This window comes from Colobus angolensis, unplaced genomic scaffold (genome assembly GCF_000951035.1).
Source record: "Colobus angolensis palliatus isolate OR3802 unplaced genomic scaffold, Cang.pa_1.0 Scaffold34, whole genome shotgun sequence".
Lineage (NCBI taxonomy): Eukaryota > Metazoa > Chordata > Mammalia > Primates > Cercopithecidae > Colobus > Colobus angolensis.
In genome coordinates this window covers 7,063,450-7,082,185 of record NW_012116710.1, presented here as the reverse complement: position 1 = coordinate 7,082,185, position 18,736 = coordinate 7,063,450, and the positions used below count along the sequence as shown (strand labels likewise).

The window sequence follows — 18,736 nt, the reverse complement described above, 5'->3', positions numbered from 1 at the left end:
TTTGGCACAAGACAAAGATGCCTTCTCTTAACACTCCTATTCAACATAGAAATTCAACTGAATTTCAGTTATCGGAACTTGCCAACATGAAGACAGTGGGATTTAGTCCTACAAATTAAGCGAGAAACTGAATGAATGAAGTCATGAAATATCAGATGGCATACAGGATTTAATTTTGAAATTCTTCAATTTTACTTAGGAATTTCTTCAGCTATGGGAATAGTCTTTTGGTGATGCTCCAATTTTTAACTGGATCAATTTGCAATTTGTGTCAGAATGGAGTGCAGTTGAGAAGCCTTATGTTACTGCAGCATCTAAATTTGGCTTAACATTCAAAGGAATCATAAATAGAACCTTTATGTTTGCCTTGTAAAGATAATTCTCAAAGAAATGTACCGTTCTTAGACAAGGTGGCAAAAAAAAAGATGTACCTTGAAGGCAAGATACATTAACTGCTAGAATATTAACTACAATCTAATTTTTCCATATTCAATATTCACAATACTTGTGAGGATATCTTCCATTTCATTGGATATATTCTGAGACTTCTGGTTACCTTAGTATATGCAGAGTATATATCTCAACTTAAAAGTATGGTGTTCAGAGAAGAGTCATTTGAAGGTAGCTATAATTTTGAGTTTACTAAACATAAAGTCCAACATTGAAGATTGCATAAAATTTTATCAAAATTTGGCCAGGCGCGGTGGCTCAAGCCTGTAATCCCAGCACTTTGGGAGGCCGAGAAGGGCGGATCACGAGGTCAGGAGATCGAGACCATCCTGGCTAACCCGGTGAAACCCCGTCTCTACTAAAAAAATACAAAAAACTAGCTGGGCGAGGTGGCGGGCGCCTGTAGTCCCAGCTGCTCGGGAGGCTGAGGCAGGAGAATGGCGTGAACCCGGGAGGCGGAGGTTGCAGTGAGCTGAGATCTGGCCACTGCACTCCAGCCTGGGCGACAGAGCGAGATGCTTTCTAAAAAAAAAAAAAAAAAATTTTATCAAAATTTAAAAATAATAGACCACATTGAAAGAAAATACTTAAAAAGAATGGTGATATTGATTAGGAAATTGATTAAAGTATCAGAATATACTTAAATATAATTATTCTCTTTATTCTAATGTTTAGTTAACATAAATAGCTTAAAAATTTTTTTTTGCTTACTACAAAATTGGTATTTTGCTTTAACATATGTATGTTATTGTTTTACCCTTTAGGATATAACAGAATATTATAATTAATACAGGAATTTTTCAAACATTACATAGTTTCAATTACCTTAGTATTCATACCTTTTCAAATTTGTACTACTTTGGACAATATATACTCAGCTGTTATTGATTTCTAATTTAATTCAATTTTTGTCAACATGCTTTGTATGACTTGAATCCTCTTACATTTATTGAGACTTGTTTTATGGCCCAGAACATGACCTATACTGGTTAAGTATCCCCTGTCCACATAAATTAATTTTACTGTCATTGAGGAGAGTGTTCCACAAATATAAATGAGATCAAGTAAGTTGATATGTAGCTCAAATCTGCTATACCCTGTTGCTTTTCTGTGTTTGTTCTATCAATTACCAAGATAGATATATTGAAATATCTGACTATAATTGTATATCTGTCTCCTTTTTAATCTAACGGATTTTTCTTCCCATAGTTAGAAGCTTTGCTTTTAGGAGCAAAATTTATGTGTGTTTTTTCTACTCAATGAGCTGTCTGCTTTATCATTATTATGATGTACCCTTCTTCATCCCTGGTAATAGTCTTTGTCCTGGAGTCTACTTTGTTTTTAATAAAGCCACTCCAACTTTTTTGACTAGTGTTAGGATGGTGTATATTTTTCCATCCTTTTACGCTTAACCTTTTAGTGCTTTTCATTTAACATGTTACTTGTAGGTAGCACACATTTGGGTCTGACTTTTTATTTATTTTTTTATTATTATCTTTTTTTATTATACTTTTACGTTCTAGGGTACATGTGCACAACATGCAGGTAGTTACATATGTATACATGTGCCATGTTGGTGTGCTGCACCCATTAACTCATCACTTACATTAGGTATATCTCCTAGTGCTATCCCTCCCTGCTCCCCCCACCCCACAACAGGCCCCAGTGTCTTATGTTCCCCACCCTGTGTCCAAGTGCTCTCATTGTTCAATTCCCACCTATGAGTGAGAACATGTGGTGTTTTGCTTTTTGTCCTTGCAATAGTGTGCTCAGAATGATGGTTTCCAGCTTTATCCATGTCCCTACAAAGGACATGAACTCATCCTTTTTTATGGCTGCATAGTATTCCATGGTGTATATGTGCCACATTTTCTTAATCCAGTCTATCATTGATAGACATTTGGGTCTGACTTTTTAAAAATCCAATCTGTCAATCTTTTTAAATTAAGGTGTTTAGACCATTTACATTTAATGTGATTATTGATATGGTTGAGTTGATTATCTTGTTATTCATTTTCTGTCACAATTCTGGAATGAAAAGACGTTTTGCTCTTTAGTATTCCATGTTTCCTCCTTATGTAGCATAGGAAACTAGAAAAATGATTTTGAAAGTTCAGTGTTGCTAGACTATAACAGTGAAATCAGGCTCTTCCTAGGAAAAGCAAGCCCTTTTTTGCATTTGTTTATACTATTTTAACAAAGTGTTAATTATTCATCCTTCAAGATAAAGCAAGTAATTCTCTGTGTATTTTTATCCGTTTCCATGTCGTCCTGAATCACGTTTTTCTCTCCAGGTAACAGGAACATTGCCTCGAGGAATCCAGGATATTTGATTCTGAAATCTCCAATGTGAACCATACTTCCTCTCCTAGTATATAACCAACAAATTCTTTAGTTCAAGCTTTTCAAATTTATCCTAAGTCTCCTTCAAATAGCACAGAGAAGTGGAAGCCTATTGCTGGGAGTTAAAGCACCCACATCTTGACATAATTTTACTTTAAATTCTTCTTTCTTCTTTAAAAGTTCTGCTCATTTGCATTCTCCATGGAGAGAAAAAGCAAGTTATACTGACGCTCCGAGAGGGAAACCCTCCTCTCAGATGGGGATCCTCGCCCAAGGCAGAAACCTGTGCACCCCGCGGGCTGGAACTCCCACAAATCCAGTAGGCTCGGCTCCCTTAGGGGTCAGCCCCCATAGTATGCTGGGATCAACCTGAGTGGATCAGAGCTCAAGGCTTCTGAGGCCTTTTCTGATCAGGACTGTATTTCCCAGCGGCCACCGCGCCAGTTCACTTCCGGTCTCCAGGGGTCGACGACATAGTGGGTGAGGTCTTCACGTCCGAGGAAGAGATCCGTGGCTGCGGGAGGTCTCTGCGGTCTGGGGCTGGAGCCTGACTGACCAGACAGTGCGGGTGGGCTAGAGGGAGGTGCTCAGAGTAGAAACCCCGGGACGCAGACGGGATCTGTCGGATCCCCTGGCGTGCGTGTGCGCGGGCATCAGAGGAGGGGGATTGTGAGATCATGAGTGACGGAGGGGACTGTGTGAGTGTGTACGTGAGGCCCTATGCACAGGCCCGGGAAGGCGTGTGGACGCAGAGCACTTTGCTGGGGCTGTGTGAGTGTCACTATGCCGGTGCCCATAAGCTCCTGCTGCTTCCTCCCTCTTTCCCCTTCACAGCTGCGGGGACTGCAGCAGAGCAGTGGCCCCAGTAGGGAGGTCAGATATTGAGCCGAGAATGAAGCTTTACACAAGAAAGCGCCGAAGTGCCCCCGACTGTTCCCCAGGAGGGCAGCTACATGTTGAGAACCACAGCGTCCTCAGAGCTCTGTCCCCAGAAAGCAGCTCCAAACTGGTTGTACTAGTTGAACCGATTCCGCCTCCTTTTACTTCCTATTTCGTGTGAAGTGAGGAAAATTGTGGCCATGGAGGGAGGGTGCTTTCAAACTTAGTCTGCGCTCCAAGAAAAACCTGGAGTCTCACGCTTGCCGTACCCTTCCCCAGTCGTGTTATTATCCAAAAGAAGCACCTGGAGGAAGATGAGAGCATTATTTCTGCACATCTAAAAGTCAAGGGTGAGTTCGTGCTTTGTATTTGCTCAAGAAATGCGTTTTTGACTTTAGAATATTGAGAGTCCCGTAAATTTTCAGTGAATCTAGGGGGATATGCAAATTCATTGGTGCACCCTCCTTCACCTTTCCACTTAATATTCACAAAACCATTTGGCAAATCGTTCACACCTTCCTGTGCGCTCTCATTTTCGAAGCTGGTATGGAAATACACCTCCAGTAGTTAATATTAAAACTCCGTTTTAGACCCATATTTGGGAAGGAGGAGATTAGTGTTTAGGTGGAATCACACACCAGACATCAGTTGGTCTTTACAGACCTCCTTTTCCAAACAGGGAAGAATGGAGATGGTTGGATGATTTCCATTAGTCTGTGAGGCATTCGGGAGTGGAAAAGTGACCGCACAGAAATTGGTATCAACAAGAGCCAGGATTTTTCCAGGGAGTCCATGAGATGATATTTGTAATACTTGCCAGATCTCTCTCAGGTTTGGCAGCTCCCGTTGTGTTTTGGGCGTGTGTGTGTGTGTGTGTGTGTGTGTGTGTGGACTGTGAGAGGCAATACATTGTTGTGGTTAAGAATAGGGAAGTGGATCCAGAGTATCTGGGTTGGAATGTTGGTTCTGTCATTAGAATGAATTAATATTGTAAAGCTCCTTAGAGCAGAGATAGGTGTATAATAACGTTTAATATGTTTTAACTGTTGTTTTTGTGTAGTCATTTTAAGTCATTCCCCTTGACTGTCTATAGAACAGGAGCATTGGGAATATGTGATTCATTGCAATTGCTGCTTGTATATTAAGAAAATGAGTGAGGTGCTCAAATGATCTAGGACAGAAATTCTTTTTAAATCGACAGATATAATTGTATGTATTTATCATGTGCAACATGATGTTTTATGGTATGTATAAATTGTGGAATGAGTAAATCTAGCTAATTAACAATGCATTACCTCACATAGTTATCATTTTTGTGGTAAGAACACTTAATATCCACTCTCCTAGCATTTTTCAAGGCTACAGAATATTGTTATTAATTGTAGATACCGTGTTGTGTAATAGATCTCTTGAACTTATTTCTCCTCCTGAAATTTTGTATCCTTTGACCAACATTTCCCCAGTCAACACTGCCCTCCTTCCTCCCTCACCCACATTATTCCAGATCTGTAAATACCATTCTACTCTCCACTTCTGTGATATCAACTTTTTTAGATTTGGCTGATGAGTGAGGTCATGTGTCTTTCTGTGCCTGGCTTACTTCACTTAATATGATGTTCTCCAGGCTCATCCATGTTTTTGCAAATGACAGAATTTCCTGCTTTTTATGGCTAAATAGTATTCCCTTGTGTATATATACCTGCATATATACCACATTTTCTTTATCCATTCATTCATTGTTAGACACGTAGGTTGATGCCATATCTTGGCTATTGTGAATAGTGCTGTAATAAACATAGCTGTGCTGATATCTCTTTGACATACGAATTTCATTTCCTTTGGAGATATATTCCCAGTATTGGGATTACTGGATCATATGGTAGTTGTATTTGTAACTTTTTGAGTAACCTCCATACTGTTTTACATAATGGCTGCGCCCATTTACATTCTTGCCCACAGTGTGCAAGAGTTCCCTTTTCTCTACATTCTTGCCAATACTTGTTAACATTTGTCTTTCTAGTAGCCACCCTAACAGGTATGAGGTAATATCTTATTGCAGGTTTAATTTTCGTTTCCCTTATGATTAGTGATGTTGAGTATTTTTTCATATACTGTTGGCCATTTTTTATGTCTTCTTTTGGGATGTGCCTATTCGGGTCCTTTGCCCATCTTTTAATCAGGTTTTTTTCTTTGCTGTTGAGTTGTTTGACTTCCTCATATATTTTGGATCTTAATCTCTTATCATATATATGGTTGCAAATATTTTCTTTCATTCCACAAGGTGTCTCTTCACTTTGTTGATTGTTTCCTTTTCTGTGCAGAAGCTTTTAGCTTGATATCATTTCATTTGTTCATTTTTGCTTTTGTTGCCTTTGCTTTTGAGGTCATATCCCAAAAAAAAAATCATTGCTCAGATCAGTTTCATAAAACTTTCCCCCTATGTTTTCTTCTATTTGTTTCATAGTTTAGGATCTTACATTTAAGTATTTAATCTGTTTAGAGTTGATTTTTGTATAATGGTTTGAGATAAGGGTCTAATTGCATTTTTCTGCATATGGATACCTACTTTTCACAGTAGTATTTTTTGAAGAGTCTTTTCCCCCATTGTATGTTCTTGGCACCCTCCTCAAAACTCAGTTGGTTATAAATATATGGATTTATTCTGGGCCTCTCTATTCTGTTTCTTTGGTCTATGTGTCTTTTTTCATGTCAGTACCCTGCTGTTTTGGTTACTATAGCTTTGCAGTATATATTGAAGTCAGATAGTTTGATGCCTCCAACTTTGTTCCTTTTGCTCAAGATTGCTTTAACTATTTGGGTCTTTTGTGGTTCTATACAAATTTTAGCATTTTTTGTTTTTTCCTATTTCTATAAGGAATGTAGGGCAGAAATTCTTAACCTGAGTTCTTGTGACTCCATTTATGGTCTCAGAGACCAAAAGCTCTTGAAATAAAATATTGAAGTATTATAGAAATTTATAAATGTGGGTTTTAGAGGGAGAAATAGTGTATCATTTCATAAGATTATAAAAAAATTTATGTGACCCATGAGGTTTGGATCCATTGATCTAGATAGAACATTGTTTCTCAGCTGGGGTGATGTTTAGAAACTTTTGGTTGTCATGATGTCAGGGAGGGTGCTACTTAGATCTAATGGATGGAGGTCAGGAATGCTGCTGAACATTGTATTATGCACAGGATAGCTCTCCCCACTCCCCCAACTAAGAATTATTTAGCACAATATGTCATTAGTGTCTGGAGTGAGAAACCGTGGTCTAGAATCAAAAGATTGTGATACCTGGAATGACATTGTAAATGATCTTGTATAAACTAAGTGTTCTGTAATACAGAAATCATTAAGTTAATCATATTAGACCCAAGTGATAGAGTATTATGCAGGTAATAAAATGATGTCTATAAGGAATTATGAAAAGAAAAATATTTGATATATCATTAAGCAATATTCATGCTATGAGCAATAATACTCAAGAAAATGTTGCATGAGATGGGGTACGGTGGTTCACACCTGTAATCCCAGCACTTCTGGAGGCTGAGACAGGCAGATCATTTGAGGTCAGGAGTTTGAGACCAGCCTTGCCAACATGGTGAAACTTTGTCTCTACTAAAAATACAAAAACTAGCCAGGGGTGGTGGCAGGCGCCTGTAATCCCAGCTACTCAGGAGGCTGAGGCAAGAGAATTGCTTGAACCTGGGAGGCAGAGGTTGCAGTGAGCTGAGATCAGGCCACAGCACTCCAGCCTGGGTGACAGAGCAAGACTTCACCCCGCCCCCCCAAAAGAAATTGTTATATTGTATATGAATCCCATATACTAAGATAGGGTTTTTGTATAAGAATTCTGTAAGAATCATATCTAAAGGCATTCTATAAGAATTATATCTAAAATAATATTTTAGTTGGTTATTTGGTGAAGAAGGAAACCAAGCATGGTGGTGTATATTCCACAAATTTTCTCACATAGTTTGCAAATGCCACTTATCTGCATTGTGTTCATTCGAAGAAGAATCTTGATAATGAGAATATCTAATTATATTGGTGAGATACAGCTAAAGGATATTAGAACTACCTGATGTTATTTTTTATAGTCACATTAACCTCTTGTTGAACCTCATGACAGGATCAGGTTTTTTTCCTGATAACTCTGTTTTTATTTTTTACTTCGAAAGTAGAAATAGACTATCATTAATGCATACAAGACATTGGTTGGGGACTTGCAGAAAATTTTTTCTAGAAATTGTTCCAACATACATAGAAAAACATAGACATCTTAATGTTGGTCAAGAATTGGAAAATAAAGGAAACAAACTTGTTAAGTAAAAACAACAGCTCATTAGATTATCCTGATTTTTTTCCCCTCAAGTTCAAAGGGAGATATCTAAATAAAAAGTGTCTTTCATCTAATTTGGAGAAGTTTCCTCTTAGGAAAGAAATGTGTATATACATTTATATATGTCCATATATAGAGAGGCATACACACACACGTGTGTGTGTGTGTGTGTACATATATATATATATATGTGAATATAACTGTAAATATTCCAAGTTAATACCTGGATGTAGTTACAATTTTTTTTTTTTTTCTGACATGAAGTCTCGCTCTGTTGCCAGGCTGGAGTGCAGTGGCGCGATCTCGGCTCACTGCAACCTCTGCCTCCTGGGTTCAAGCGATTCTCGTGCCTCAGCCTCCCGAGTAGCTGGGATTACAGGCATGTGACACCACCCCCAGCTAATTTTTGTATTTTTAGTAGAGACGGGGTATCACTATGTTGGCCAGGACGGTCTCGATCTCCTGACCTCATGGTCTGCCTGCCTTGGCCTCCCAAAGTGCTGGGATTACAGGTGTGAGCCACCGTGCCCAGCCATACCTTTTTGCTTCTTAAGCAAAAAGAAGAAAATTGGAGCTACTCAGAGGAGAACTCTTAACATGCATATAATTTTCTAAATTTTTTTCTATTGATGTCTGTTAGTCTTTTTATTAATATTTCTATATACATATATTTTACAAATGTAATCATATTATCCTGTTTTGTAATCTGATTTTTCTGTTAATCATAGAATACCACGTATTCTATTACGTGGATGTTCTAAACTGTATTAACCAATTGGCTTTTGCTGAACTCAGAATGCTGAACACTGCCCTTGCAATTCTGTCTATATATCCTTTCCAGTTCTCATGCCTTGCCCCACTGCACCCAATCCTGATTTCACAAACAGGTTCTGGAGTGGATGATGCGATCCCTTCTCAGCTTTGAAAGATGGGACTAGGGGAGGAGGATCTGCTTAGGGCAGGATCAGAGGTCCAGTCCTAGGCCAAGATAGGTATCCCAAGAATAGAGGACTGTCTGGAAGCCACAACTTCAAGGCAGAAATGCCTGTGCTCAGCATTCATGCTTCTGCCACAGGTTGCCTTAGATGTAGGTGAGAGCTTGGTTTCATCCCGACTCCACATGTTCACTGCCAGTTAATTTGTGAGAAAGTGTGTGTGGGGACAAGGGGAGTGATGGGAGGTGGTGGAAGTGTGCATGTTAGCAGGAGTAGCTGAGAAATAGGAATGGAGAATAAAATAGTTATTTGCTTCAGTGCTTTGAGAGCATTGAGACACAGCTTTAATTATGGCCTTTTGTTGTTGTTGTTTTCCAGGGGAGAAGCACGAGGAAGATTGACCAATTTTGTAATTCTAGAAACATGGTCCATGTAAGTTGGTATTTCTCTCTTTTCCTTGAAATACGGTGACTTTTGGGTTAGGTGACTGTTATTATTTAACCTGAAGCTTCTTACCTAGGATCTATGATCTTACACCCCAGTTTGTCCCATTATAGTGAAGGTTGCTGACAAAAAAAAAAGTCAGTGTTCTTCCTATTTTTACCTCTGTTTCCTACTGGCTTTGATGTTTTCTTTGAACAGGTTATTCAGCCTGTGCTCTGTGCTCAGACCTTGGTCAGGAAGAATATTGGAACATGGAGGAATCAGTCCCCACAGGGAAACAGGGTCTTATGGGTTTGATAAATTACAGATGATTGACCACACTTGGGAACACTTTGAAACTTCACAGACTAGAGCTTTCCAGGTAGCTAAGGTAGAATTCCACAGTGAGTGGCCTCAGTCTGCAAGTGTGACAAGATGTTCTGCTTTATGAGGTTTTTAGGAAAATGATCAGTGAGGATAGTGGGCAGTAACAGGGAGAAGATAATGTAGGGCATGAATGATAGGTGATTACAGATTCTCTGGCCAGACGTGGTGGCTCACACGGGCAGTCCCAGCACTTTGGGAGGCCGAGGCGGGTGGTGGATCACTTGAGGTCAGGAGTTTGAGACCAGCCTGGCCAACATGGTGAAACCCCGTCTCTTCTAACAACAACAACAACAACAACAAAATTAGCCTATTGTGGTGGTACGCACCTGTAATCCCAGCTGCACAGGAGGCTGAGGCAGGAGAATTGCTTGAACCCGGGAGGTGGAGGTTGCAGTGAGCTGCAATCGTGCCACTGCACTCCAGCCTGGGTAACAGAGTGAGACTTTGTCTTAGGAAAAAAAAAAAAAAAATTATCAGAATTGGGAAAATCGTTAGAGGCCCTGGTCATCCTCAATGTATAAATAGAAAAAAATGAATAAATCTAATATGTCAGTTATATTGACTTTCATGCAGCTTATAAAAATCATTTGTCATGACAAGAAAAAATACTTTTGCTATCATCTCATACCATAATGAGCTTGAGGATTAAGAATATTCTTCAATTGTATGCAACCCCCCCCTTTTTTTTTTTTTTTCCTGAGACAAGGTCTTGCTCTGTGGCCCAGGCTGGAGTGCAGTGGCGTGATCATGGTTCACTGTAGCCTTGAACTCCTGGGCTCAAGCGATACTCCTACCTCAGCCTCCCAAGTAGCTGGGACTACAGGTACGTGATACCACACACAGTTACTTGTTTAATTTTTGCAGAGACAGGATATCATTATGTTGCCCAGGCTAGTCTCAAACTCCTGGGCTCAAGCAATCCTCCCACCTCGACCTCCTGAGTAGCTGAGACTATAGGGATGAGCCACCATGCTCAGCCAGCAGCAGGATTCTTGAAGAATGTGCAGGCACTCTGTGAATTTCCATATTGCTTTTTTCTTACAGTACACTCCTTCACTTCCTCTCCTTTCGTCTTGAAACAATTTTCTTCAATTTCACCATAATACATGTGTTTGTGGTTTCAGGGATCAGTGACATTCAGGGATGTGGCCATCGACTTCTCTCAGGAGGAGTGGGAGTGCCTGCAGCCTGAACAGAGGACCTTGTACAGGGACGTGATGTTGGAGAACTACAGCCACCTGATCTCACTGGGTAAGGTCATTAGTCCCAGTTATTTTTGTGTCTGTTCTCTGGAATATCAGCTTTCTTCACCGTGAATTTCAGGGCTATCTTTTAAGAGGTGGCTGAATTCCTTCTTCCTGTTCCCAAAGGAATGGATTGAGATTAGTTGGGTTGGAAACAGGCACCTCCCTGGAGCCCCTGCATCTTGCCTACTCCACAGTGGCCTCCATGACGCTGGTCCTCTCTGTAATTGCCTCTCTCTGTCCATGACCATGGGGCTGAATTTGAAATCTTGTACATTCATTGAAAGATATTGTCTAAGAACCAGGTTTCATATTATGTTTGATGTCGATTATGTAGATTTTCTGTTGGTTTGTTTTTGTTTTTCTGGCCCACCTGTAAGGAGAAAAGTGTCTTGAATTTTTCTATCAAAGAAACCTCTATGATCACTGGGAGGCTGAGGCTGCAGTGAGCTGTACCCATCACTGCACTCCAGCCTGGGCAATAGACTGAGACCTTGTCTGAAAAACAAAAACAGACAAACAAAAATGTCTGTTATTTACATATACTGATTGGGTTGACAGAAATTCATTTAACACTAAAGTGAATGCATTTCATTTCCTTCAATAAACATTGCGTTACTTGTTTTGTAGCTGAAAGTTTCAGGCCGTGGAGTTTATGTATTTTCATTGAGTAAATATACTGAGTGAGCTGTACATGTCTAAGGATGCAAAATAAATGACAATAATAAACATAATCTTGACTTTGTGCTACTGTGTATCAGGTAATGTTAGAAGTATTTTACTTACATTAACTTATTTAGTCTTAGTATCAATCCTATAAAATAGGTATTATATCATCCCCATTTAAGAGCTGGAAAAACTGAAGGACAGAGTTTAAATGACTTACCTGAGGTAATACTGCTAGTGAGTAGCAGAGACAGGATTTGAACGCGGCAGTCTGGCTTGTAGTTTCCTGCTCTCAACCATTCAGTTAGACCTCTTTTTGAGGGATAAGATTCTGAGTTTAAATGAAAGAAAGTCCTTTTCTAACATAGTTAGAAAAGAGTTCTCTTACTCGACCTCTCACTCTTACCTGAAGTCTCTTCTCAATATTGTTTTGACTTGTAAGTTTAAGCAGGTCACAAAGATTTGGGAAAAAAAATTTTGTATTAAAAAAATTCTACATGTGTCATTTCTTTTACGCAGGAAGTTCCATTTCTAAACCAGATGTGATTACGTTACTTGAGCAAGAGAAAGAGCCCTGGATGGTTGTAAGGAAAGAAACAAGCAGATGGTATCCAGGTAAGTGAGGTTTTGTAAAGCAGGCAGGGGGAAGCCATCATTGTCCCGGACAGCCATGTGCTCAGAAAGGAGTCACACCCCTGAGATGTGGTTTGAAAAACTTTCTTCGATGACCTAAGTTGTATTGGATAAAAATGCCCAAGACCTGGGAAGGAAGTAAAGATTATAGCAGAAGCCGTCGCCAAGGAACTTCATCATTTACTAATCACCTAATTTCTGTTCTCTTATTTCCTTCCCCTTTTAGTGGAGTAAGTTCCCTCTGTTTTTCCCAGTGTAAACTTTTTTTTTTTTTTTAAATGGAATCTTACTCTGTCCTGCAATGTGGAGTGCAGTGATGTGATCTTGACTCACTGCAACCTCTGCCTCTTGGGTTCAAGCAATTTTCATGCCTCAGCTTCCCAAGTAGCTGGGATGACAGGTGCCCACCACCGCACCTGGCTAATTTTTGTATTTTTAGTAGAGATGAGGTTTCACCGTGTTGGCCAGGTTGTTCCTGAACTCCTGACCTCAGGTGATCTGCCCACCTCAGCCTTCCAAATTCCTGGGATTACAGGCGTGAGCCATCGTGCCCAGCCCATTTGCCAACTTTTTAATAGGATTTTTTTTTTTTTGCTGTTATTTGAGTCTTGTCAGAGAAATAGTTGCAAATAATTTCTCTCAATTAATTTTGTCTATTCCCTCTGTTGATAGTTTCCTTTGTTCTGCAGAAGCGTTTTAGTTTAATACAGTTCCATTGATCTATTTTTGTTTTTGCTGCCTGTGCTTTTGCAGTGTTAACCAGAAAATTTTTGCCTAGGTCAATGTCCTGAAGCACTTCCTTTATGTTTTCTTTTAGTTGTTTTGTAGTTTTGAGTCTTACATTTAAGTCTTTAATCCATTTCCAGTTGATTTTTGTATATGGTGAGAAATAGGGGTCTGGTTTCATTCTATCGCATATGGATATCCTGTTGCTCCAGCACCATTTCTTTATTTTTAATTATTATTTTCTAACTTTTATTTTAGGTCCAAGGGGTACATGAGTGGGTTTGTTATATGGGTAAATTGAACGTTGTGGTGGGTTTGGTGTACGGATTATTTCACCACCCAGATAATAAGCATAGTACCCAAAAGGTAGTTTTTGGGTCTTCGTCCTCCAACCCTCTACTCTCAAATAGGCCCTGATGCCTGTTGTTCTGTTCTTTGTGTCCATGTGTACTCGGTGTTTAGCTCCCACTTATAAATGAGAATATGTAGTCTTTGGTTTTCTGTTCCTTCATTAATTTGCTTAGGATAATGGCATCCAGTGTCATCCATATTGCTGCACATAATCTTGTTCTTTTTTATAGTTATGTAGTATTCCTTGGGGTATATGTACCACATTTTCTTTAGCCAGGTGGTTAACCATTCATGGACATTTAAGTTGATTCCATGTCTTTGCTATTATGAATAGTGCTACAATAAACGTAGGCATTCATGTACCTTTAGGTTAGAACTATTTTCTTTTTTTGTTTCTTCCTTGTCTGGTTTTTGTTTCATGGTATGCCAGCTTCATAGAATGAGTTAAAGAGAATTTCCTCCTCTGAAATTTTTTGGAATAGTTTGAGGAGAATTGGTATTAGTTCTTTGTTTGGTAGATAAAATTCAGCAGTGAAGTCATCAGTCCTGGAGTTTTCTTTTTTGGGCGATATTTTATTACTGATTCAGTCTCATTACTCATTATTGGCCTGTTCAGCTTTTCTGTTTCGATGATCTTTTCTGTTTCTGTGGTGTCAGTGGTAATATCTCCTTTTTTATTTCTGATTTTGCTTATTCTCGTTTCTTCTTGGTTAGTCAAGCTAGTGGTTTATTAATTATATTTATGTTTTTTAAAAAACAACTTTTCATTTCATTGATCTTTTGTATTATTTAGTCTGTATTTTATTTAGTTCTGCCCTGATTTCATTGGATTGTTTATTTGAAATCTTTCTACTTTTTCAATGTTGGTGTTTATTGCCATCAACTTCGCTCTTAGCAGTGCTTTTGCTGTATCCCATAGGTTTTACTATGTTGAATTCTGATTTTCATTTGTTTCTAGAAATTTTTTGATTTCCTCCTTAATTTCTTTCTTGACCCAGTGGATATGTATGAGCAGGTTGTTTAATTTCCATGTGTTGTACAGTTTCCAAAGTTCCTCTTATTACTGATTTCTCATTCTATTCCATGTCTGAGAAAATACTTGATATAATTTTGGTTTTGAAGAATTTGTTAAGAATTGCATCCTAACATATGGTCTATCCTAGAGAATGTTCTGTGTGCTAATGAGAGTATGTGTATTCTGTAGCTATTTGATGAAATGTTCAGTAAATGTCTGGTAGGCCTGTTTTGTCTAATGTGAAGTTTAAATTCAATGTTTCTTTGTTAATTTTCTATCTAGATGATCTGTCTAATTCAGAGTGGGGTGTTGAAGTCCCCAGTGATTATTGCCCTGGAGTATATCTCTCTCCCTTTTGATCTAATAATATTCACCTTATATATCTGGGTGTTCTGGTGTTGGGATTATAGTATGTTTAGAATTATTATATCCTCTTGCTGAATTGATCCCTTTATCATTATACCATGACCTTTTTTGTCTCTTTTTGCTGCTTTTGACTTAAAATCTTTTTTGTCTGATATAAATATAGCTATTCCTGCTCACTTTTGGTTTCCATTTGCATAGAATATCTTTTACTATTCCTTTACTTTCAATCCATATGTTTCTTTACCAGTGAGATGAGTCTCTTGTTGGCAGCATATAATTGGGTCACTTTTTTTTAATCCATTCAGCCAGTCTATATCTTTTAGATGAAAAGTTTAATCAATTTACATTCAATGTGATTACTGATATGTGAGGGCTTATTCTTGTCATTTTATTAATTGATTTCTAGTTGATTTGTATATCCTTTGTCCTTTGTTTCTCTTTTATTTTTTATCATTGTGGTTTGGTTGTTTTCTATAGGGATAACATTTGAGTTCTTTCTCCTTATTTGTGTGTTTGCTGTGTCAGTGGGTTTTATAATTTTGTATGTTTTCACAATGGTAGATATTCTTTCACTTCTAAGTGTAGGACTCTTAAGCATATCTTGTAGAGCTGGTCTACCCTCAGCTTTTGTCTGGGAAATATTATTTCTTCTTCATTTATGTTGGATAATTTGCTGAGGATAGTATCCTTGATTGGCAAGTTTTTTCTTTCAACATTTTGAATGTATCATTTCATTCTCTCTCATTTCTTTCTGTTGAGAAGTCTGCTCTTTGGCTGATGAGAGTTCCCGTGTAAGTAACTAGATGCTTTTCTCTTGCTGTTTTTAATATTCTCTCTTTGTCTTTCACTTTTGTATTTTGACCATAATGTGCCATGGAGAAGACCTTTTTGTGTTGTTATCTATTTGGGTATCTCTGAGCTTCCTGTATCTGGATGTCTACATCTCTTGCTAGAGTTGGAAAGTTTTCAGCTATTATTTCATTAAATAGATTTTCTTTCCTTTATTTTTTCTCTTCATCTCTGGGACCTCAAAATTTCAAATATTTGGTTGTTTTATGATGTCCCATACAGGGTCTTTATTTCTTCTTCTCTTTTTCTTTTTCTGTTTTTGTCTGACTGGGTTATTTCAAAAGAATTGGCTTTATGTTCTGAGATTCTTCTACTTGATCTAGTCTGTTGTTGAAGATTTTTAATGTATTTTATATTTTATTCAATGAATTATTCAGTTTCAGAATTTCTGTTTGGTTCTTTTTTGATAATGAAATTGGTAAATTTCTTCTTCTTATCCTGAGGGTTTTTTTTTTTTTTCTGATTTCTTTGTATTGTTCTTCCAAATTCTCTTGTATCTCGCTTAGCTTCTTTAATATAATTATTTTTAATTATTTTGCTAGGATATAACATTTTCCCCCATTGGAATGTTTCTGGACAATTATTATGTTCCTGTGGAGATGTCATGTTTCCTTCTTTTTTTTTTTTTTTTGTTACTTCCTGTGTTTATTCTCATTTTTTTGAATTTGCTTTTGTAGGGGAGGCTTTTTTCCTAAAGATGTATCTATGGTTAATAGGGTTGGATAGAGCATTTTCACTTTGATTCTGGGTGTGTGCAGTAGTGTTGTTATGTAGTATTATGATTTTTTTTTTTTACTGTAAACAGTGTCATTGGTGTCTGTGATTTCTTCATTGGCTTTGGTTGTGATAGTTAGTGGAGGGTATGGTGAAGTTTTATTGGGGATGAGGAGTGATATAGTTTAGGTATTTTCCCCTCTAAATCTCAAGTTGAAATGTAATCCCCAGTGTTGGAGATGGGGCCTGGTGGGAGGTAATTGGATCATGGGAGTTGATTTCTCATGAATGGCTTAGCACCACCCCCTTGGTGCTGTCCTCACAATAGTGAGTTCTTGCAGTACCTGGTTATTAAAAATATATGGCACTTCTCCTTGTTCTCTCTCTTGCTCCTTCTCTTGCTGTGCAACATTCTTTGTCCTGTGCTGCCTTCTTTGATGAGTAAAAGCCCCCTAAGGCCTCCCCAGAAGCTGAGCAGATGCCAGCGCCATGCTTGTACAACCTGCAGAACCATGAGCCAGTTAATACTAATTTTTTCATAAATTACCCAGTCTCAGGTATTCCTTTAATGCAAGAATGGCCTAGCACTAGGACAGTAGGTAGGCAAGTCCTTGAGCTCTGGTGGTGGCAGCAGCAGTCCAGACATGCCTGTTTTGGGGCCCCAGGGTAGTCTATGCTAGTACTAGTATTAGTGTGTCTAGGCACATTGATTCTTTGGCCTCCTTGTGGTTTGAATGATAATGGTATGCTGGGTGGGTGGATGGGTTCTTGGATTCTTGGGCAGCAAGCGTGGAATGGGTGATGGTAGTACTAGTGAACAGGACAAACTTCTGGTTCCAAAGCAGTAAGTGCTTGGTGTTGGAGATGACTGTGATGGGCTGGGTGGGCCAGTCCACAGAACATCCGGTTGTGAGTACAGGTGGGTGCCAGTTGTGGAGGTAGCAGCAGGTTATATGGGTCTGACCTCAGGCCTCTGTGACGAGTGCTTAGGTAGCAAAGGTGGTAGATGGATCAGGGTGATCCCCAGGTTCCCAGATGGTGTACTTGGGAACTTGGGCACAGAGCTGGGTCTGGTGGACCTGACCTTAGGCCCCCCAGTTGTACGTGCTGGTTCTTATGGTAAGTAGGGGTGGAGTGATCCCCAGGCCCCTGGCAGTATGCTGCTGTTGATTTTCTTTTCCAATGTGAGTTGAAATTTTCTTGTATATGCCAGTATATTTGGATTGTATCCTGGACATTCTAATTACTGACTATGAAGCTATGGGTCTCATGGTCTTAAGTCCTGTAGAACATATCAATATGTTTCAACAGACAGTCGACCAAGTTAGGTTCAACCTTTGGTGGTTCATTTTCCTATTTTTACATGTACATAACCAGGCTGGCTCGGATGTGCATTTGCTTCCACTGGAAACGGAAGTGATACGAGAAAGGTTCTATCTACCAACTTTGTTGGTTTTGGCTAATAAAACCAATAAAGGTTTTATTGGTTTGAATTGATGGTTTCAATTGATGAAAGGACTTTGCATGTATGTTATAGGAAAATAAAATAGGTTTGCTTTCTTCATTTCTTTCAGATTTGGAGTCAAAATATGGACCTGAGAAAGTATCTCCAGAAAATGACATATCTGAAGTAAATTTACCCAAACAGGTTATAAAGCACATAAGTACAACTCTTGGCCTCGAGGCCTTTTATTTTAGAAACTACTCAGAATATGGAAGATTTGAGGGACTACAGGGATATCAAGAAGGATGTATCAATCAAAAGATGATCAGCTGTGAAAAACTGCCTACTTATACTCCTCAAACTTCTCTTATTTGCAATACACATAAACCGTATGAATGTAAGGAATGTGGGAAATACTTTAGTCGTAGTGCAAATCTTCTTCAGCATCAGAGTATTCATACTGGAGAGAAACCCTTTGAATGTAAGGAGTGTGGGAAAGCCTTTCGACTTCATATACAATTTACTCGACATCAGAAATTTCATACTGGTGAGAAACCTTTTGAATGTAACGAATGTGGAAAGGCCTTTAGTCTTCTTACCCTGCTTAATCGCCATAAGAACATTCACACAGGTGAGAAACTGTTTGAATGTAAGGAATGTGGGAAGTCCTTTAATCGTAGTTCAAACCTTGTTCAACATCAGAGTATTCATGCTGGTGTAAAACCATATGAATGTAAGGAGTGTGGGAAAGGCTTCAATCGTGGTGCACACCTTATTCAGCATCAGAAAATTCATTCCAATGAGAAACCCTTTGTATGCAAGGAATGTGGGATGGCCTTTCGATATCATTACCAACTTACTGAACATTGCCAGATTCATACTGGTGAGAAACCCTTTGAATGTAAAGAATGTGGAAAGGCGTTTACTCTTCTGACAAAGCTTGTTCGACATCAGAAGATTCATACT

The 18,736-nt window shown here is 38.7% G+C and overlaps 1 protein-coding gene across 2 annotated transcripts in view; it reads left to right on the top strand.

Annotated features, from left to right (window-relative positions):
* Positions 1–3,276: 3,276 nt before the first annotated feature.
* Positions 3,277–18,736, top strand: part of ZNF780A (zinc finger protein 780A) — a 17,954-nt gene continuing 2,494 nt past the window's right edge. The window contains exons 1-6 of one of the 2 annotated variants that reach the window (XM_011952464.1): positions 3,277–3,385; positions 3,952–4,022; positions 9,331–9,384; positions 10,887–11,013; positions 12,192–12,287; positions 17,901–18,688. In XM_011952464.1, coding sequence (XP_011807854.1) covers positions 9,376–9,384; positions 10,887–11,013; positions 12,192–12,287; positions 17,901–18,688 — 1,020 coding nt within the window. In that variant the 5' untranslated portion in view covers positions 3,277–3,385; positions 3,952–4,022; positions 9,331–9,375. Of the gene's footprint in view, positions 3,386–3,951; positions 4,023–9,330; positions 9,385–10,886; positions 11,014–12,120; positions 12,124–12,191; positions 12,288–17,900; positions 18,689–18,736 lie in introns of those variants that run through there. The other variant, XM_011952463.1, reaches the window with a different exon arrangement.